We start from the raw sequence: 22,785 nt of genomic DNA, 5'->3' as shown, positions 1-22,785 counted from the left end.
TCAGACAGCAGGCCACCACATTTATGCTAGAGGGTATATAGGAAGAAAGGCAAATCTTAAACTGAGGTTTGAGACGAGGATTTGGAGTGTTAATCCACACATATTAAAAAACAGGAGGGCATTGAATTTACAGGTGGGTGAAGCCATACTCACATGTAGAAAGTTTGCTATGAGATCCTTATATTTTATGTTAAACGTCTCCCCTTGTTTGTTGATTACGCTATATGTAGAAACAAGATTGTCCTTGAATTCACGCAAAGCTTGTTTGAACACTCTGTCTACCTCACTGGGCTTCTTGCCTTCTTCACTCTCAATCTTATAGATCTGCAAAGAAATAAATAAAAACTTAATTCATTACAATATGTTGTAAATGTACACTTGGACAAACACAAAATTTTGCACAGATAATGTTTATCAGGCATAGAAGAGTATCTTTGATTTGGTGCAACTGCAACACAATTTGCACAAAGGAAAACATACAATGAAAAAATAAATACGTACAGTATGTACATACATATTTCATTGTTGACTGTTATGCCTTTCAGCATTTAGTCTGCAAGCCTCTGTGATTTTACTAAACGTCGCCAAAATCTTCTATTTGTAACTAGTTCTGTGGCCTCCTTTTATTCTAGGCCTCTCATCTTTAAATCATCGTCTTGGTCTCCCTCTACTTCTCTTACCCTCCATAAGAGTCCATTATTCCCCTACGTAAACTATCCTCCTCCATTCGCCTCACGTGACTCTACCACCAAAGGCAGTTTATGCGAACAGCATCATCCATTTAGTTCATTCCTAATGTAGCATTTATCTCCTCATTCTGAGTACCCTTGTAACTAGTTCTGTGGCCTCCTTTTATTCTAGGCCTCTCATCTTTAAATCATCGTCTTGGTCTCCCTCTACTTCTCTTACCCTCCATAAGAGTCCATTATTCCCCTACGTAAACTATCCTCCTCCATTCGCCTCACGTGACTCTACCACCAAAGGCAGTTTATGCGAACAGCATCATCCATTTAGTTCATTCCTAATGTAACATTTATCTCCTCATTCTGAGTACCCTCCTGCCATAGTTCCAGCTGTTTGTACCAGCAATCATTCTCGCTACTTTCATGTCGGTTACTTCTAACTTACAAATAAGAAATCCTGTGTCTACCCAGCTTTCACTCCCATGAAGCACGGTTGGTCTGAAAACAGACTGATGTAGAGATAGTTTCATATGAGAGCCGACTTCCTTCTTACAGAATAGTGTTGATCGGAACTAAGACCTCGCTGCATTAGCTTTACTGCACCTTGATTCAATCTCACTTACTATACTACCATCCTGGGAGAACACACATCCTAAATACTTGAAATGACCTTCCTGTTCCAGCTTTGTATCCCCTGTATGACATTCAATTCTCTTTCACTTTAGCCTTGGAAAGGCTAATTTTCATACCATACTCGTTGCACCTATTTTCAAGTTCCAAGATATCAGACTGCAGGCTTTCAGCACAACCTGCCATTAAGACAAGTCACCAGCATAGGCCTGACTGCTTACTACATTTCCACCTCAATGAATCCCTCCCTGACACTTTATACCTTCCAGCAGATGATCCATGTAATGTATGAACAACAAAGGTGAAAGATTACAGCCTTGTCTAACTCCTGTAAGTACCTTGAGCCAAAGACCCATTCTACCCTCAATTCTCACTGCAGTCCAATTGTCAACTTAATGCCTTTGATTGATTTTAATAATCTACCCTTAATCCTATAGTCCCTCAGTATGGCAAACATCTCTTGCCTTGGTACTCTTGTCATATGCTTTCTCTAGATCTACAAAACTTAACTGTCAATTCCTCTTGTAGCATTTTTCAATTACCTGCCGCATACTTAAAAGCTGAATCTGACAGCCCCTCTGCGGTCTGAAACCACACTGGTTTACATCTAACTTCCTCTCAACAACTGATCACACCCTCACTTCCAAGATGCCAGTGAACACTGGTATACTGATCGATGAGATACCTTGATTGGTTGTTACAAACCTTACTGTTCACTTTTTTCTAGATAGGGCAATTACTGCTTTTGTAAAATCAAAAGGTATCCCACTAACTCTCCTTGCTAATTTCATCACTCTATGAAGTAATTTCATCCTGCCTTCCCATTATATTTCACCATTTCAGATCTAATTTCATCTATACTTGCTGCTTTATGACAATGGGGATTATTTACCATCCTTTCCATTTCCTCGAGCGTAATTTCACCAACATCATTTTCCTCCTCCCCATGAGCTTGGTTGTTCGTGATGTCACCAGGAAGATTTCCTTTTACGTTGAGAAGATTTTCAAAATATTCGTTCCACCTGTCTGGTGATTCCCTGGGATCTGTTACCAGTTCACGTGAATGACCCAAAACACTATTCATTTCCTTTTTCTCTCCCTTGCTAAGATTCTGTATTATTGTTCAGAAAGGTTTCCCTGTTGCCTGACCTAGCCTTTCCAGGTTATTACCAAAATTTTCCCACGACTTCTTTTTGGATTCAACAACTACGTGCAATTCCCTGTCTGCATCTGTCCTTGTTTGGAGCCATTTCTTATATACCTCCTTTTTACATTTACAAGCTAATCCCACTTCATCATTCCACCATGACATTCGCTTTTTCCAATCTTTACACACAGTTGTTCCTAGACATTAACTTGCTGTTTCTACCTCAGCATCTTTCTATATCCTGAACCTGCTTACCATCCACTGTTTGGAACTTTTCACTTATCACATCCATGTACTTCTAATTTCCTCATCCTGGAGATTTTCTACACTTATTCATCTCCAGACAAATTTTAATCTCTATCCTAAGCGTAGAGATAATTAGTTCACTAAAGATCAGATAGTGATCCGTATCATCGAAAAATCCCTGGAAAACCCGCATATTCCGAACAGATTTCCCGAATTACAAGTCGGTTTAATATAGTGTATTATACACTGGCGGGAAAAAATATTTAACACCATGAAATAAGTAATGTAGAATACAGAAATTTCGGAAACATGTTTGTTGAGGTAAAATATTTAATTGATTGAAGGTACAAGAATACACGTTAATATCCGTGCAAGAAAAGCTATTGCAAATGTGCCATGCTGGTCCATTATTAACCAGTGTAATCGCACTACTGTTGATTGCAGGAATGAAAACGAGCATGCAATGTGTTGTACAGGTGCCAGATGTCAGCTTGTGGGATGGAGTGCCATGCCTGTCGCACTTGGTCGGTCAATACAGGGGCAGTTAATACCAGTTGTGGATGACGCTGGAGTTATCGTCCAATGGTGTCCCATACGTGCTCGATTGGGGACATTGGGGAATCGAGCAAGCCAAGGCAACATGTCGACACTCTGTAGAGCACGTTGGGTTACAACAGCGGAATGGGGGCGTGCATTATCCTGTTGGTAAAACCCCCCCCGGGAATGCTGTTTATGAATGGCAGCACAACAGGTCAGATCACCCAAAGGACATACACATCTGCAGTCAGGGTGCGTGGGGTAACCACGAGTGTCCTCCTACTGTCATAGGAAATTGCTCCCCAGACCAGAACTCCCGGTGTAGGTCCAGTGTGTCGACGCTGCAGACAGGCGGAATGCAGGCACTCACCTGGCCTCCTCCTAACCAACACGCGGCTATCACTATCACCAAGGCAGAACTGGCGTATGGCCATACGTTGCATCATACCTTCTCGTGAACACTGCTGCCAGCATGCATGCACAGTGGAGACATTCCTGCCAAGCCATTCTGCAATAGCGCAGAAGGAAAATCAACCTACACGTAGCCCTATTATACGACACTTGTTCAACCGCAGTGAGCTGTTGATACCGGTTTCTTTGTTGTCGTAAAGGAATTCTTGACTCACTCACAGTCAAAACGTCCAATCTCACAGGTAACTAACGCTCTCACACAGTACAGCAAACCTGATGTGCAAAATCATGGGGCCGCTACTAGCACCAAGCTAATGCGATCTGCGGGAAATTTGAAGCAACGTCATCTTTCAGATGTATACACACACCTACCAACGTTCGTTACTCTAGGACAACCCCTTCCTGGTGTTTGGATATCTTTTACCGCCAGTGTAGATCTGGTACCCCTACCCTCCCATGAGTAGCGGTGAATAGCCTTATGCTTGAAGAATGTGTCTGTAATGGCTAAACCCATACCACCACAGAAGTCCAACAAATGCTTCCCATTCCTATTAGCTTCCATTTCTTCCCTACATTAACCAATCACCCTTTCGTATCTTGCAGTTTGTTTCCCAACTCTTACATTGAAATCGCCCATTAGCACTATCCTATTCTTGCTGTTGATCCTGACTACAATGTCACTCAATGCTTCATAAAACTTGTTGACTTCATCCTCATCTGCACCCTCACTTGATGAATACCCAGATAATTCAAGGGCAAATTCCTCCAGCTGCCAAGTCTACCCACATCAATCGCGCATTTACGTGCCTAACAGAAACTATGTTGCATGCAATGGTATTCATGGTGAATTTTCCTACCCCATACTCTGCCCTTCCCTTTTTGAAACCTGTCAAGTACACTTTATAACCTATCTCTTCTTCATTACCTCCCCTTACCTGTATATGATGTACTTGTAGCACATCCAGAAACATCTTCTTTGCTGACTCAGCCAGTTCTACTTTCTTTCTTCCATAAGCCCCATCAATATGGATAGCTCCCCATTGAATTCCATTTAGTTCACCAAGTGGTTTCCAAGGAGTCCCTCACCTGTCAAATGGGAGTTGGGCACCATTACTCCCATAGGACCGAGGCTTGATTAAAACGTTCTGAGCGTGCTTGGCCAAAATTCTGTGAAGCAGGATGCTACCCTTACTTATACATAATCTCTCCTCTAATGGGTTAGGGACCAACAGTGGACTGTATAGTCCTAGCCGCCTGAGCACAGACTCAGCCGCCATGACTCAGAATATATCTGACAAGGGACCATCAATCAACGTTGAGAGAAAATTTCAAATTGATTTATACACCATTCAAAGGAGCATACTGAAATATGTAAAACCCTCGAATATTACATCCTATCTACAAGTTACAGGGAGGTAAAGATGTGCGGGTGGGGGTCGTCAGTGTCCAATTGGAATGAAGTTATTTTGAACTGCTTGCATGTGTGTGAGAGAGCGAGCTCACACACTGAGTGCAGTGAGGTATCGTGAGTTGTGTATGGGTCGTTACGAAGTAAGCTTCTATCTATAAAAATGAACCCTCTTAATGAAGTGAATGCGTTTAATAATCACTTTAAAGACAATAATTTCCAGCTCTCCATTCTAAGCAAAGAAGACGAGACAATGTTTTAGTATTTAGTAGATTTATTACAGGCTGATACAGAAATAATATATACGCAGACTTTAGATATTAATGAATATGAACCAGTATCTGAAACAGTGTTAGTGCCTGACAAATACGAATCTCCACAGAAGAATCTACTTCTCCTTCATCAAAACAGAAATTCAAATCAGAAGGTCCACAAAGCCCGGAAAAACAGAGTAGAATGGTCATTGGAAGAAAAAATAGAGATAATAAACACATGGTTGAGTGCAAAGAAGTGGAAGCCAAAGCAAAAATGTCCTCACTCATCATGAAACTCTATGAAAAACAGATATCCTCAATTGAAGAACGAGATGTAGTTGTACCGTTTTAAGGAAGACATTGTAAAAGTGGATTCTATTGGGAAGCCATCTTCTAGTTTAACAGTCACAGATAAATATAAGCAGTTGCATGAGTTGGTGTTTACTAAATTTATGAAAGCTTGCACAAACAACTTGATAGTGTACCATATGAACTTACCAAAATGGGCCCGTGAAGAAGAAAATTAACTGGATTTACCTTTGTCAGCAAGTGCAACATGGGGATGGAATTTCAAGCCGCATTTTCACACAGGATCACAAAAACTTAAGCAGTCTGTCACACGAAAAGGAGAAGAAGAAGAAGAAACCACTAACAACATACTGCATTCTTGGAGAGAAGAGACAATGTTGCTCATAGAACAGTATGGTGCTGAAAATGTGTATAATGCAAATCAGTCTGGCATTAATAAAGAATGATATTTCGGGAAAACACTTGATTTGCAAGTAATCAACTTCATTTTCCGTATCAAAATTTAATCACTAAGTTTTACAATATTTAAAATTTTTCCATCGTTTTGATACTTTTTTTTCCTTTTGGCAAATTTTTTATTTATCAACAGTACATGTTTCGTTCCTTATTTAGGAACATCCTCAGCTGTTATTGTAGCTTAAGTGAATTGCTAAGATTTAAAACATGCTATTTTGCAGGTACGATACATTTATTCACTTAAAAACTAGTAAAAATACCAATTAAAATTAAATGATATTAAAAACAATGTAGGGGTTAGTGTGTTAATGATATGAGAGCAGATGATTACATAGTTGGTCAGCTTAAAAATTGTGTCTATTCATTTGAATAGTTGTTAAAAAATTTTCATTCTTGTTACATTAAAATGTCTGTTTGCGGTTAAAAGCCTTAAAAAATGTTTGACTTCGTAACACTGTTCAAATTATTGAATGTTTTATCTTCTGTTCCTTCCAGGTAAGTTGTTATATATTATGAGTTTGCTTATGGTGCCTTTGATTGAGTCTAATGTGGAACTTTGAAGCCGATTGCTGAACAATATTTGTGAAGGGAGCTTCGTTTCAATTTCTTGCTGTGTTAGACTCCAATTCTACTGTGACCCTGGAGGGACGTTTGTTGCTGCTTTGCGTCTTGTATAGTCTTTAATTTTAATTTTAATAGTCTTGACTATACAAGACGAAAAGCAGCAACAAACGTCCCTCCAGGGTCACAGTAGAATTGGAGTCTAACATAGCAAGAAATTGAAACGAAGCTCCCTTCACAAATATTGTTCAGCAATCAACTTCAAAGTTCCACATTAGACTCAATCAAAGGCACCATAAGCAAACTCACAATATATAACAACTTACCTGGAAGGAACAGAAGATAAAACATTCAATAATTTGAACAGTGTTACGAAGTCAAACATTTTTTAAGGCTTTTAACTGCAAAGAGACATTTTAATGTAACAAGAAAGAAAATGTTTTAACAACTATTCAAATGAATAGACACAGTTTTTAAGCTGACCAACTATGTAATCATCCGCTCTCATATCATTAACACACTAACCCCTACATTGTTTTTAATATTTAATTTTTTAGTATTTTTACTAGTTTTTAAGTGAATCAATGTATCGTACCTGCAAAATAGCGTGTTTTAAATCTTAGCAATTCACCTAAGCTACAATAACAGCTGAGGATGTTCCTAAATAAGGAACGAAACATGTACTGTTGACAAATAAAAAATTTGCCAAAAGGCAAAAAAAGTATCAAAAAGGTGGAAGAATTTTAAATATTGTAAAACTTAGTGAAAACACTTGATTGCCGTGGTAAGAAGATAGTGTGTGGTGTTACACAATTACAAAGCGCAGAGACACATTCATCCACAATTATGTCAATTGTATCATGCATGGGACGTCTCCTTCCCTGTCTGTTTATCGTACTGCAGGAATCAAAGCCACCACGTCAAGCTGTCGAGCAGGGTATGTTCAAAGCTCCTAATTTAATTGTGCAGTGGTTGAAATCTGGAAAAATGACAAAAAGAATTTTTCCGTATATTTCTGGATTTGACATTTGTACTTTACACCGATCCATCGAACTGTTTACTGCTGGATTCCTGGGCGCCTCACAAGGATAATCATTTAATACATGAAGTACTTTAATTATATAACTATGAACCTGAAAAGTTTAAAGTGCAAATCATTCGAGCAAAAACAACTTCTGAATTACAACTGCTAGACAGGCATTTTTATTTTTTGAATGTTCAAAACAATGGACTGACATACTTGTGATTTTGTATGTTAAATAACATCTATGTGAACTTGCATCAGCATAACAATATTATCAAATGCATGTCATTGATCTACGATCAAGAATGTTCACCATGTTTCCGTTTGTCACATAGACATGGAAGGAAATTAGCAGGTCTAATTGGCACAAATGGAACTTTTGAAAATAGCACAGACTATTGTATTAGGAAAGGTACTTGTGAATTCTTATGGAGGACAATAATAATTGTAATCAGCTTTCTTTACTCAAATGTAGCTGGTGCAAGAAGCTATTGTGTTTCGAACATTATTTCTTAATTTACATTATCATTCACAGGAGACTGAATATGTTGAGGGGGATTGATCATGACAGCCACATTACTGGTATGTAATTGTTTAATTAGTATATACTCATACATACAGTGTATACATGTTTACCTTGAATATTTTTATCCCTCATGTGATTACAACACAACTGCAGGTTAGTATTTAATTCTTTCTTTAAAACATGTATAAATTAATTCCAAGTTTTGTGATTACTGCGTTATGATTTAAAAGAAATGAATACATAGTTTAACACGCATACAATGTTCAAATGGTTCATTGCACTTACAGTGCTGTCTCCCTGCCTCCCCCGCCCCCCTCTCACTCCCGCTTCTCCTTATACCGCGCCAACAGTTCAAAAATAACTTTACTCCGATTGGACACTGGCGACCCCCACCAGCACATCTTTACCACCCTGTAACTCATAGATACATGTACGATAGGATGTAATATTCGAGGGTTTTACATATTTTAGTGTGCTCTTTCGGATGGTGTATAAATCAGTTTCAAGCTTTCTTAATATTGATTGATGGCCCCTTGTGAGATGCCCACTCCCATTCCATAGCAACTGGTATCCCGACGCTGAGGACCACTTTCTAGGCCATTCAGCTGTTGCCTATGGTTCACGAACTAGGATGTGACTACAGAAACACACACTTAATATTCAGGATACAATCGCTGCAGGACACCATGCCATTCATGACAGCTTTAATGGAAATGTGGCTTGAAATGAAGTAAATATAGAAGAAATTGACTATGAAATTCACAGTACCACTGATAATCACTGCATCAGTACAGGAAGTCTAGCAATAACCACATGGACATAGCTCAGTGGTGATATTTCTGCCTGAAAATCGCAGTAATTACGATTCAAATGGCAATACCATGGTAATTTTTTTTTGTAGCACTTTCAACTTCTATGATTTCTATCTCTAAACACGACACTGTATGAATAAGTGAAAACATGCAATTGCCATTAATAAATTGTATACTATGAAGTACTATTACTTCAGCAGCAGGTACAATGTCATGAATAGCACAGTTACAGTGCACGGTACTCTCAGGCAAAGGTCAGCAATTCAAATAATGGACCTTGTTTCTTACATTACAGTATTTTTAGAATTCTATTATCTAACTATACCTACTGTGAGAAGTGGAGTTTTACATTTGAACTTTTGGCGATTCTGAAAAGTTTCATGTAACAGACAGAAATAGTTTGAGCTCAAACCTCTGTTGGTGTCCATTATTATTATTATTTCTCTGTTTAGGTACGAGTGCCTTATATCTTGACACATGATCTTACATGTCAGATGTTCGATTCCAATAACAGTCTGGTTTTTTGTGGAAAAGACTGCAGCTAATTAGACTGCATGTGATGATTCATCTTGTCACAGACATGTTCAATGGGACTTGAGTCAAAAGTGAGCAAAGCAAATGTGATAAATATGACTAGTGTAAATCGGGGAAAGAGCTCGCTGAAATGGAATCACCCCAGTTGGATACCACATTCTCACACATAGAACAATATTTTGCTTGATAAGTAAATACAGGTCTGTGGTAAGATGGCTTCATTACAACAATCCCAGTCCCATCTATTGGCACCTACTCCTAACACAACACAGAAGTCTGGTCAATGCACTACAGTAGAGTAGTGCTGTTGGTGATTATTGTTTAAGGCGAAAAAAGAATGAGAAAACCATCCCCTCTGACACTTTGAAAAATGAAGGTATTGGTAAAGATAGGAAAAGGCCCTATGAAAGTTGAAAATGAAAGACTTCCCAGACCCCACAAACCTAATTCCAACAGGGTTGGAAGAGAACAACAGCTGATCAAGGAGGTCCAACAGGACAGATGAAAGAGAGGTGTCGAGCACAAGTAAGTGGAAGACTCGACTACAGCCTCTGTGTTTACTGCTCCATGCTCCCCTCCATGAACTTTGCTCCACATACTTAAAGATGGGCTTTCTGTGGCTGGTTAGATAGGCACTAGTCTATCATTTACCGAGTTAAATGTAGCGTCATCCGATGAGATGATTTGAGATGATCTGACTCAAAATATGGTCAAGAGGAATCTCTTCTTTAGCAGCGCTGTGGTAACTATGGCCAGCATAATATAATTGGTAATTAACAATCTGAGAACATCCTGGCTGGGCTGCATTTAAAAACAGATTTTTCTAGTGAGATAGTAACCAACAAGGTGTTCTCCTCTGCAGTAGAAACCTTTCTTAAAACAATACTGCAATGCTGACCAATTTCCCAAGTACTCTGACATCATCTTATATCAGGGTGCTGCAAAATAAAATGTTGCATATGAATGAATGATTAGGCCTATCTGTCCCTCATAACAAATTAACCCTAGAAATGGCAAACATCACAGGCAACTCATTACCTGGGTTCATTACTGGCAGCATAGCATTTGCAACATTCAGAACATACTATTATATTAACACGCGTATGCTTTTGCTAGTTGTTACTAAATGTCAGCGCACCTCGCAATGTTTCTTCTGACATTTTGTGGATTGTTTTGACACTAAATAATTATGTCTCTTGAGTGTTCTTTGATTTGTAAACAGATCTCCCCTGTGAACCATGTGACCTTGCCGTGGTGGGGAGGCTTGTGTGTCCCAATGAAGCAGATATCCGAGCCGCAGGTGCAACCATATCGGATGGGTATCTTTTGAGACACCAGACTAAGGAATGGTTCATCGAAAGGGGGGTAGCAGCCTTTCGGAAGCTGCAAGGGTGGCAGTCTAGGTGATTGACTGATATGGTCTTGTAATAATACTCAGCATGGCTTAGCTGTGTTGATACTGCTACACGGCTGAAAGCAACGGGAAACTACAGCCGTAACTAACTTCCGAGGACATGCAGCTCTCTCTGATGTACTGATGATGACTTCCTCCTGGGTAAAATATTCCGGAGGTAAACTAGTCCCCCATTCGGATCTCCGGATGGACACTACACGAGAGGGGGCGATCGTCAGGAAGATGGATACCGACATTCTGCAATTCGGAGTGTGGAATGTTAGAAGTTTGAATCGTTGTGGTAGGTTAGAGAATCTGAAAAGGGAGATGGATAGACTAAAGTTAGATGTAGTTGGTATAAGTGAAGTACGTTGGCAGGAAGAGCAGGATTTTTGGTCTGGCGACTAACGAATTATCAACACAAAATCAAACAGGGGAAATTCAGGAGTTGGTTTAATAATGAATAAGAAAATAGAACAGTGGGTAAGCTAAGAGGACCAGCATAGTGAAAGAATTATTGTCGTCACGATAGACACCAAACTAATGCCCACCACAATAGTGCAGGTCTGTATGCCTACTAGTTCAGAGGATGATGAGGAAATTGAAAGAATATATGAAGAGATAGAAGATTTAATGCAATATGTAAAAGGTGACGAGAATCTAATTGTGATGGGAGAATGGAATGCAGTGGTAGGCCAGGGAAGAGAAGGTAACACAGTAGGAAAATTTGGATTGGGACAAAGGAACGAAAGAGGAAGTTGGCTGGTTGAATTCTGCACTGATCATAATTTAGTCCTTGCCAATACTTGGTTCAAATACCACAAATGACGGCTATATATGTAGACGAGACCTGGAGACACTGGAAGGTATCAAATAGACTTAATTATGATTAGGCAGAGATTCAGAGACCAGGTGTTGGATTGCAAAACTTTCCCAGGAGCAGACATGGACTCTGACCACAACTTGTTGGTCATGAAATGCCATCTGAAGTTGAAGAAATTAAAGAAAGGAAAGAATGCAAAAAGATGGGATCTAGACAAGTTGAAAGAAAAGAATGTGAGGGATTGTTTTAAGGAACATGTTGCAAAAGGACTAAATGAAAAGGCTGAAGGAAACACAATAGAGGAAGAGTGGATAGTCATGAAAAATGAAGTCAGTAGGGCTGCTGAAGAAATGTTAGGAAGGAAGAAAAGATCAACTAAGAATCAGTGGATATCTCTGGAGATACTAGAAATGATTGATGAACGACGAAAATACAAGAATGCTAGAAATGAAGAGGGCAGAAAAGAATACAAGCGATTAAAGAATCAAGTGGATAGAAAGTGCAAGGTAGCTAAGGAAGAATGGCAGAAGGAGAAGTACAAAGATGTCGAAGGCTGTATGGTCCTGGGAAAGGTAGATGCTGCATACAGGAAAATCAAGGAAACCTTTGGAGAAAGGAAATCTAGGTGCATGAATATTAAGAGCTCAGATGGAAAGCCAGTTCTAGGGAAAGAAGACAAAGCAGAAAGATGGCAATAACATATCCAACAGTTGGATCAAGGTAACGATGTAGATAATTTGGTTCTGGAACTAGAAGAGGCTGTTGATGCTGACGAAATGGGAGACCCAATTTTGAGATCAGAGTTTGACAGAGCTGTGAGCAACCTAAATAGGAACAAGGTACCTGGAATTGATGACATTCCCTCTGAATTACTCACTGCCTTAGGAGAAACCAGCATGGCAAGGTTATTCCATTTAGTGTGTAAGATGTATGAGACAGGAGAAGTCCCATCCGATATTCGACAGAATATTGTTATACCTATTCCCAAGAAAGCCGGTGCTGACCGGTGTGAAATCTACCGCACCACTAGTTTAGTATCTCATGCATGCAAAATTTTAACACATTTTATTTAAAGAAGAATGGAAAAACAAGTTGAAGCTGAGTTGGGAGAATATTGATTTGGCTTCAGAAGAAATGTAAGAACACGTGAAGCAATCCTGACTTTACATCTGATCTTAGAGGATCGAATCAAGAAGGACAAGCCTACGTACATGGCATTCGTAGATCTAGAAAAGGCATTCGATAATGTTGATTGGACCAAGCCATTTAAGATTCTGAAGGTGATTGGGTTCAGATACCAAGAACGAAGAATTATCTTCAATCTGTATAAAAATCAGTCTGCAGTGATAAGAATTGAGGGCTTCGAAAAAGAAGCAGCAATCCAGAAAGGAGTGAGGCAAGGCTGCAGTTTGTCCCCCCTCCATTTCAATGTTTACATAGAACAGGCAGTAAAGGAAATCAAAGAGGAATTTGGAAAGGGAATCACAATCCAAGGAGAGGATATCAAAACCTTGAGATTTGCCAATGATATTGTTATTTTATCTGAGACTGCAGAAGATCTCGAGAAGCTGCTGAATGGTATGGACGAAGTCTTGGGTAAGGAGTACAAGATGAAAATATATAAGTCCAAAACAAAAGTAATGGAGTGCAGTCGAATGAAGGCAGGTGATGCAGAAAACATTTGATTAGGAAATGAAGTCTTAAAGGAAGTAGATGAATATTGTTACTTGGATAGTAAAATAATTAACTATGGCAGAAGTAAGGGGGACATAAAATGCAGACTAGCACAAGCAAGGAAGAGCTTTCTTAAGAAAAGAAATTTGCTCACTTCAAACATTGATATCGGAATTAGAAAGATGTTTTTGAAGACTTTCGTGTGGAACGTGGCATTGTATGGAAGTGAAACATGGACAATAACTAGCTCAGAACGAAAGAGAATAGAAGCTTTTGAAATGTGGTGTTACAGAAGAATGCTGAAGGTGAGATGGATAGACAGAATCACATATGAAAAGATACTGAATCGAATTGGTGAGAGGAGATCGATTTGGCTAAATTTGATGAGAAGAAGAGATAGAATGATAGGACACATCTTAACACCCAGGACTTGTTCAGTTGGTTTTTGAAGGAAGTGTATGCGGTAAGAGCGGTAAGGGTAGACCAAGGTATGAATATGACAAGCAGATTAGAGCAGATGTAGGATGCAATAGTTACGTAGAAATGAAAAAGTTAGCATAGGATAAGGTGGCATGGGGAGCTGCATCAAACCAGTCTATGGACTGATGACTCAAACAACAGCATATTAACTGAACTTGTTCTTGTGTATATAGAAGTTTGTATGAACCGACTGTTCCAAGCAAAAGACCACGAGGCAAGACCTACTGTAAAGAGACAATTACGGTGAGACATAGCCACAAGAGATGTAGGATGCAACAAACACTGGAACAGTACGGTAGGACAGAACAAATTGGAAGAGACTAATTTATAACTGTACTAGCTTACTGAAGCAGATAAACAATGATGATGATGATGATGATGCTGATGATGATGATGACTGCATGATCTGAAATCAGATGACTGCACTGCACAATGCACCAGAAAAGACATTTGCTCTAAGAATAACATCTATCCACATAAATATATTTACCTTCTGAGTTATGAAGTCCTGCATCTGCTGAAGCTCACTAGCATCTGATATTATCTTGTCAGTGCTGTCTGTGAACTCGGAAGTACCTGTAAGACTGAATTTACCACCAGCTGTAGGTTTGCTCATATCATATGGTGTTCTTGAGTGCTTACGATGTTTCCGCCTTCCTGGCTTACCACTTCCTTGTAGCTGTTGCGAGCATGGCAACTGAAGAACACCACCATTTTGGATGCATTTGGTATGAAATAATTGTTTACAATCTGTTGAAAGGTAATAAATACATAAATATATAGCAATCTAGTGAGATCGGAGTCACTACAGAACAGATGCACAAGCACAGTGTATAGAAGAGGAAGTGCAGTCACTTCTCCATGCACTCATATACTCGTCACTGTCTGCAGTAGGTATCACGGCGTCTGGCTCAAACAGCGGTGTGGTGATTCCTAGATGATTTAGTTGCTACTACAGTACCTCATATTGTGCACAGAAGTTAAGTTTATTTTTAATGTTCGTGGAACTGGGGATGTTCATGAGGCATTCCCTTGATGGAAAATAATGCTTCAGATCTCCAAACAGAATAAAATGAAGGCAGTCTGGAGGTCATTGCTGCATTGTGAACAGCTGAATGTATTAAAAACATCAGATCATCACTCAAAAACCTCCAGATTTTTCAATAATACCGGTGATTACTAAATTTTACCTTTACAACCCTCTTCAGAGAGGATAATTTGGCAAGATACCGCTCATGTTGACAACACTAGGTATGGTGTTTTGGCAGCATAATGATTAAGTATTTCATGTAGTTTAGTCTTCATCATTAGTCATCACTGTATTTTAACAATTTTCTATATTCTGTGAGTATATTCCCACTGCTGTGATGGAGACATGCTTTGTTGTTTTGTAACATGTTGTATATCAGATTACAAGGGTAATAATGAGGTAAGAATATCTTTACACCACGCCAAAGGAGCTAGCTAGTTGCTTTACGTCGCACCGACACAGATAGGTCTTATGGCGACGATGGGACAGGAAAGGGCTAGGACTGGGAAGGAAGCGGCCGTGGCCTTAATTAAGGTACAGCCCCAGCATTTGCCTGGTGTGAAAATGGGAAACCACGGAAAACCATTTTCAGGGCTGCCGACAGTGGGGTTCGAACCTACTATCTCCCGAATACTGGATACTGGCCACACTTAAGCGACTGCAGCTATCGAGCTCGGTGCCAAAAGAGCAACATATTTTCAAAGTGGACAAGTGCTATTCCCCAGGACAGAAATCTCTCTGCAAAGTTCTGTGTGTGATGTTCATTTTAACAACACAAAGAGAAGGAATTATGTGAATGAGATGACTGTGAAGAACCATAAGGATGAGGAACAGGATAAAATTAAATGACTAGCTCTGTTGAGGGTCAGTGCTGAAAATGAATTTGCAGTAATACAGTATGTATATAATCCTGTGTTCTATATGCAGTGGAAGTAAAAGTGGACCTGGAGATGAAATTTGTGCAGCGAAGTGAATATCTTGTAAATTTTCCTCAACATTTTTACTGGGTTTGATCTTAAAAATGTAATTAAGTATAAAGGAATCTTTTAAGCCCATTAAAACTCCACATCATCATTTTAGAAAGAAGGTTTCTCACTGCGTAAAAACTGTTAGTGTTTGTCAGCCCGTCCCTGCTCGGTGTGGAAGTAATAGTATGTACACTGTATTGTTATTTTCACTGTGTCTAGAGCAGAATTTACATCTTCAAAAGTGTTTAAGTGTATATATTATATTGGTAAGGAAATTGCCTAGGGTGCTGCATAAGAAAAGCCATGCGTTTGTTCAAAAACTGCTTGCAAACATAACTTCTTTTTTGGAACACCTTACATGCAGAGTGCAATATGGTGATTGACTAGTGAAGCTAGTGTTGCTCTGCAGCAGAATCACTGAAACAAGAGAAGTGAGCACACTTTTTCTTCTATATGCTATGGCACCTGTATAATATCTGAAAAAACTGTGAGTTCACTACAGAAATATAGCAAAAATATGTTCAAAAATAAAGGAAGTAATAATAAAAGGCTAGTGCCCTATAAAAGCAAAAGCTGTTGAACTTTATGATTATAAAAATCATCCTACAAGGTAATGAAAAAAAATAAAATGAAAAAATAAAATGCATACCTGCTGTATTATGAAGCAGAATCTCACATTAAGAGTTCATTATACACAATGTTTTTAGTGTATAAAGTATCACTATTTCCACCGTGTTCACATGTTTTTTAACAACAACTTTGACATTCCATAGAATTTTTACATGGCTAAGTGCTACACATATTTGCCCATGTGTGAGCACTGGTTTGGGAAGATAAATTCCTATTTTCTTGAAGTCTGTCCTTAGACTTTGTTCTGTTGCATTGCAAATGCTAGTCCTAACAGGAATTGCTGTCTTGTCATGGAGAAAGGCATGTTGGGATCTGTAGAAACGTTTAATTCTCAGCATGGAAACAATGGTTCCCTTTCCAGCAACTTTATAACTTCCAATTTTACAGATCACTACATGAAGTCATGTACCCCCATGCAAACTCCATTAATTAATCCTGGACCCAGTTCATGTTTCCAAGATACCTCAATAGTTATTGCAATCCTTCGGGTTCCCTTGCTTATAGATAGGTGCAGTTACTGCTTTTGTCCAATCTGAAGGTACCTTACCAACACTCCACACTAATTTTACTAATCTATAAAGCCATTTTATCCCTGTCTTCCCACTATATTTCACCATTTCAGGTCTAATTTCATCAATTCTTGCTGCTTTATGACAATGAAGTTTATTTGCCATCCTTTCAACTTCCTCAAGCGTAATTTCGCCAACATAATTTTCCTCCTCCCCATGAGTTTAGCTGTTCACAAAACCACCACATTGAGAAAGAAAGAAAAGAAATATAAAACATAAGTCAGATTTATATATTGGAACTTGGAACATAAGATCTCTGTATCGCCCAGGAGCCCTTAAGGTACTGCTGAACCAAACAATAAAACTGAAGCGGAGTATCATAGCTCTAGAAGAAGTAAGGTGAACTGGAACTGGAATTCTAGAATAGCGAGAAGCTAGTATATTCTATAACTGTATCGAGAAGCACGAGTTCAGCACAGGATTTGTGGTATACCACCAGCTAAAGCACACTGTAATTGGGTTTACATGTACAAAGTATTAGTCCAAGACTATCAATCAATACTCAGGATAAAGGGAAATTTCTTTAATTTTTTTTCTTTTTGCTAGGGGCTTTACGTCGCTCCGACACAGATAGGTCTTATGGTGACGATGGGATAGGAAAGGCCTAGGAGTTGGAAGGAAGCGGCCATGGCCTTAATTAAGGTACAGCCCCAGCATTTGCCTGGTATGAAAATAGGAAACCACTGAAAACCATCTTAAATTCTTTAATTACTCTATAATTAATGCCCATGCGCCACCGAGGAATTTGAGGTAGAGGAGAAAGAATCGTTCTATGAACATGGAAAGAGGGTATGATGGCTGTGCAGGCCATGACATGAAAATAGTTGGAAGTGACCTAATTGCTCAGGTGGGAAGGGAACAGATAAGCCAACAATTGCATCCCACAGCAAACATACCATAAGCAATGATAATAGAATGAGAATCATATTATCTGCAGCATCTCGAAATATGATTGTGGGCTCTTCATTGTTCTCACACAAAGACATGCATTAAGGAACATGGGCATCACCAGATGGAAACATAGTTAACCAGAAGTGGCGAAGAGCAGTGCGATCAGAAATTTCTGTGAAACTGTAGAGAATGCCTAGTAATTTCATAGCCTTGGTTGTATATGTTTGTATGTGGTTCTTGAATTATAATTTCATACTGAATATTACACCTAAGTCACGCTGTTGCATAACTACAGCGATGGGCTTGTCGAGCAGGTAAGATGAGGTAAAGGACATATGTGTAGGGTTATGGTCAGGTGGTTGCATTTTTGTGGATTGGGGATAAGTTTCCAAATATGGCACTAGTTCGAGTGGACATTAAGTGAGGACTGTAGAAGAGCTGCATCTGCTGGATTCCTGATCTCCTTAAATATCTTGCAGTCTTCAGCAAAGAGTAGGATATTTGCTGTTTCATTTAGTTTGGATGGCAGATCGTCCATAAACAAGGAAAACGGCAAATGGTCAGCAGCACTGCCTTGTGCGACACTGGAGGTGACTTGTAACCATGAGGATGATGTACCTGATATTACCACTCTCTATCAAAGGTTATGTAGGAAGCCAGCAAGAAGGGTTAGAAGACTGCCAAGTATATTAAATCGTTCGAAGAATTTACAGAGCAGCAGATTGTGGTCTACAGAATCGAAAGCTTTAGAAATGTCTATGTAGCAGATATCTGACTGTGATTTAGCTGCAATGGCATGTGACACGAAACAATGCAGGGTCACCAAGAAGGTTGGACAAGAACCACCTGGTAGGAAACCATGCTGATTGGTAGATTTTTTTTTTTTTTTTTTGGTATTTGCTTTACGTTGCACTGACACAAATATGTCTTATGGCGACGATGGGATAGGAAAGGCCTAGGAAGTGGAAGGAAGCGGCCGTGGCCTTAATTAAGGTAGAGCCCCGGTATTTGCCTTGTGTGAAAATGGGAAACCACGGAAAACCATCTTCAGGGCTGCCGACAGTGGGGCTCGAACCCACTATCTTCCGATTACTGGATACTGGCCGCACTGAATCAACATCTACATCATGCAGCTATCGAGCTCGGTCTGACTGATTGAGATATAGGGCCAGGTGAATGCAAGGAGACGTTGGTGTATACATTTGTAAAAGATGAAGGATAGTGTAGGGAGAATAGAAATTGGGCAGGAAGATGAAACATGAAATTTGTTGCCTGATTTGAGTAGTGGGACAATATTTGCCTGTTTCCAGGTCGTAGGAAAATAGTCCGTGGTGAAATATCTGTTAAATAATTGAGAAAGAAGGACGCAAAAACTGCTGGCAGTATTTGTCAAGGTAAAAGGACCTATAGTGTCGGGGCTGGTAGATTTGTTGGTACGAAGAATTTGAAGAAGGGTATGAACTTCACTTGGTGTGGTAATTATGCTCGAATAGGGTTCTGTTTGAATCTGTACCTACGGGAGGGAGCGGTTGTTTTTGTGACAGAGGGGAGACGCTGGAGAAGAAATGCTCGAACAGTTTATTGCGATCAGCGCTGTCCGCTATTATATTGTGATTCACGCTGACAGGAATCTGCTCCATCCTCCTCCTTGTGTTGATGAGACTCCAGTAGTGCTTGGGATTGCTCTGGATGCTTTCAGTAACTGTGTCTACGTGTGTCTTGTAGTCACTCCTGACCATAAACCTCACATGGCAGCGGATGTTAATGAAGGTATTGTGAGTGTGTGGGTTAGGGAGCCTAAAGAGGCGCCAAGCTCTCTTCTCATTATTTAGTATCAGTCTGGTCTCTTGTGATATCCAGTGTTGATATTTGCTGGTAGTAGCCCGTTGTACAGGCATGAAGATTTTAATTGCAGCTTGCAGCCAGTCATAAAGCAGGTCGAGAGCCAATTTGATATCTGCTATTTCGAGAAGGCTCCAGGGAAGGCACTGCAGGGCACGATAAACTGCAGGCCAGTCGGCACGGTGTTCGATGTAGGTAGGGCAGGAGGGTGTCCTACTGTGAAGCTATGAAGAGGGGTGGGGTAGAAGGAATATAGCATTGACGGACTGGTGGTCACAGAGGAAAAGGTTTCTGCCTGGGGTTATTGTTTTAAGTTCTAATGAGGAGAGCATGAGGTATAGGGTGTTGGGTCCAGGATTTGGTTACAAATTAAACTGTTTCAATCTGAGGCCATTAATGAAGTTGTCTATAAAGTATGTGTCACAGTTGTTAGCTGACGGGCCTGTAGATGGAGAAGACCACTTTATAGACAAGTTAAAGTCGCTCATTAAAATTACTTCACTGTGGGGGAGAGCTGTGATGACCAAGTCCAAGCATTGTTCAAGTTCATAGAGTGGGCTGTTTAGTGGCCTATGGTAACATCCCGCAAGTACACGGCATCGAGGAAAGAGTAGCTTCATCCACACTAACTCACATTTCCGTTCGAGATTTCTTCTTTGTTTACAGAGTAATGCACTGTTCACTGCTAGCATCACTCCAACACCCAAAGTAGCATAATCTCGGCAAAATATGCTGTAATTAGCGCAGAGTGGTAATTCACTGTCACAAGCCCACGGGAGCCATGTTTCAATAAGACCGATCACACAGACTTCTCTTAAGTCTGACAAAGATAGTTCACAATCAGACAGCTGCTCATGTTCTGACAATAGATGTTTAGATCTGCTTTCAGTTCACAAGTGGTGGGACCAGAGTTTAAATGGATATCTCCTGCCAGTAGCAGCAGGCAAAGCAAGCCCATAATCACCGAGGGACCAGGCCTAGACTTGTTCAGCTCAGAGTGAGTAGGGAGGTGCCTGTAAGTCTGGAAAATGGCACATCATGTCAGAGAGAATGCTGGAATGTAGTAGTTTCTCTCTGCTAGTAGCCACGTAAAAGGAAAAATCACTTAATCACTTACGTACACTGATTCCTTAACACAAGGAGAATTGTACAGAGAACTGTAAAGCATAACGACTCTGATTATTACCACACAAATTGCAACAACATTAAACTTGTGCATGTCTGACTACAGATTACGAGGTGTTGTGTGGTCAGCACGGCGGATCCTCTCCGCCGTTATTCTTGGCTTCCAAGACTGGGGCCGCTATCTCACTGTTAGATAGCTCCTCTATTGTAACCGCATAGGCTGAGTGGACCTCGAACCAGCCCTCATATGCAGGTAAAAGTCCTTGACCTGGCAGGGAATCGAACCCGGGACCTCTGGGTAAGAAACAGGCATGTTACCCCTACACCGTGGGGCCGGCCCAATTAGACCACACCGGGCGAGTTGGCCGTGCGGTTAGGAGCACGCAGCTGTGAGCTTGCATCCGGGTTCAAACCCCACTGTCGGCAGCCCTGAAGATGGTTTTCCATGGTTTCCCATTTTCACACCAGGCAAACGCTGGGGCTGTACCTTAATTAAGGTCACGGCCACTTCTTTCCCATTCCTAGGCCTTTTCTATCCCATCATCACCATAAGACCTATCTGTGTCGGTGCAACATAAAACAAATAGCATAAAAAATTAGACCACATGTGGTCAAAATCATCACATGATTTAACAAAGCATACTTGAACAGAGTTAAATCAATTGGAGAAATTTCCGCAAAGAATGTCACTTATTCCACATGGGTACAAAAGTCCGCTATTCCTTTCCATACATTTTCCAATTTTCTACACACCCTAGATGCTACTGTTCCTTTCGCATGCTTTAATTCTTGTTCAATGCACTTTACAACATCCAATGCATTGCTTAGTTCTGCACCCGAAACTTCCAGTTGCGCGATTGCTCCAGATAAAGAATTAAAATTGGACTATATGTAAGACGTCTGCTTTCAATTTAGTACTTGAAAATAAATCTTCAGTAGTTTTTATGGAGGAGGATTCTTCAGGATCAAAAGACTTTACAATCTTCTCCACGACACCTAAGTTGTTGCAATAGTACACTGCAGCATCAATCCAAGTCCCCCAACATGTTATAACTGGCTGGGGAGGTAGGGGTAATAAAGCTCTTGGCCTGTAGATTTGCAGTGTCTCTATAAAAACAATTTCTTGTATTTTTAAACTATTAAAGAAAAAAGTAGCATTCTGACTGGCTAACGCGCTCGCCTATTGGCAAGCCCAAGCCCGTCTGCACTGAGAGTGCTTGAGCAGCAGGCACTACAGGGAGGTTGAAGGGGAGTAGGCGCACATGCACAGTCTGTGTCTCACTGGTCATCTGTTGCTTCGTGAACAAGGGAAAACCGTTGTTTTGCTACCCAGCTGTTAAACAGAGCACACATTATATTCAACATTCCTCTAAATAAAAATGAAAATTTGGTGTCTGGTTTAAAATTAAATTCCAAAGCAGCTGGTGATCTTTAATTAACATGGCTCAATATGAGATAAAGCCCCAATGGCAAATAGTCATTCATTAATGTGTGTCAATAGTCTTCTAAAATATATCATAGATAACGGCATTCCATTCCTTCTGGGAGGACAAATATTGCTTTTGGGAGAGATTTCATAAAGGTTTTGTCTGTTTTGCCACCTGTTTATCGCCAAACAATTATTTACTTATTAAACCAAACCCCATGGTGTAATAGCCCCGAAGGGCCATGGCCTACCAAGAGACCGCTGCACGGCCCAAAGGCCCGCAGATTACGAGGTGGAGTGTGGTCAGCACAACAAGTCCTCTCAGTTGTTTTTCTTGGTTTTCTAGACCGTATTTATTTATAATTGTATTCAATAATCTCCTCTTGAACCCTTTTC

At 40.0% G+C, this 22,785-nt stretch overlaps 1 protein-coding gene across 2 annotated transcripts in view; it reads right to left on the bottom strand.

Moving 5' to 3' along the window:
• Positions 1-22,785, bottom strand: part of LOC136858446 (unconventional myosin-IXa) — an 842,620-nt gene that overhangs the window by 193,902 nt on the left and 625,933 nt on the right. For both annotated transcript variants that reach the window (XM_067137995.2, XM_067137996.2), the window contains 2 exons: positions 14,399-14,658; positions 154-324 (listed from right to left, as the gene is read on the bottom strand). In XM_067137995.2, coding sequence (XP_066994096.2) covers positions 154-324; positions 14,399-14,658 — 431 coding nt within the window. The remainder of the gene's footprint in view (positions 1-153; positions 325-14,398; positions 14,659-22,785) is intronic.

The sequence above is a fragment of the Anabrus simplex genome, chromosome 1 (assembly GCF_040414725.1).
Source record: "Anabrus simplex isolate iqAnaSimp1 chromosome 1, ASM4041472v1, whole genome shotgun sequence".
Taxonomy (NCBI): Eukaryota; Metazoa; Arthropoda; class Insecta; order Orthoptera; family Tettigoniidae; genus Anabrus; species Anabrus simplex.
The sequence above is the reverse complement of the archived record's forward strand: the minus strand, read 5'-3'. Positions and strand labels throughout refer to the sequence as shown.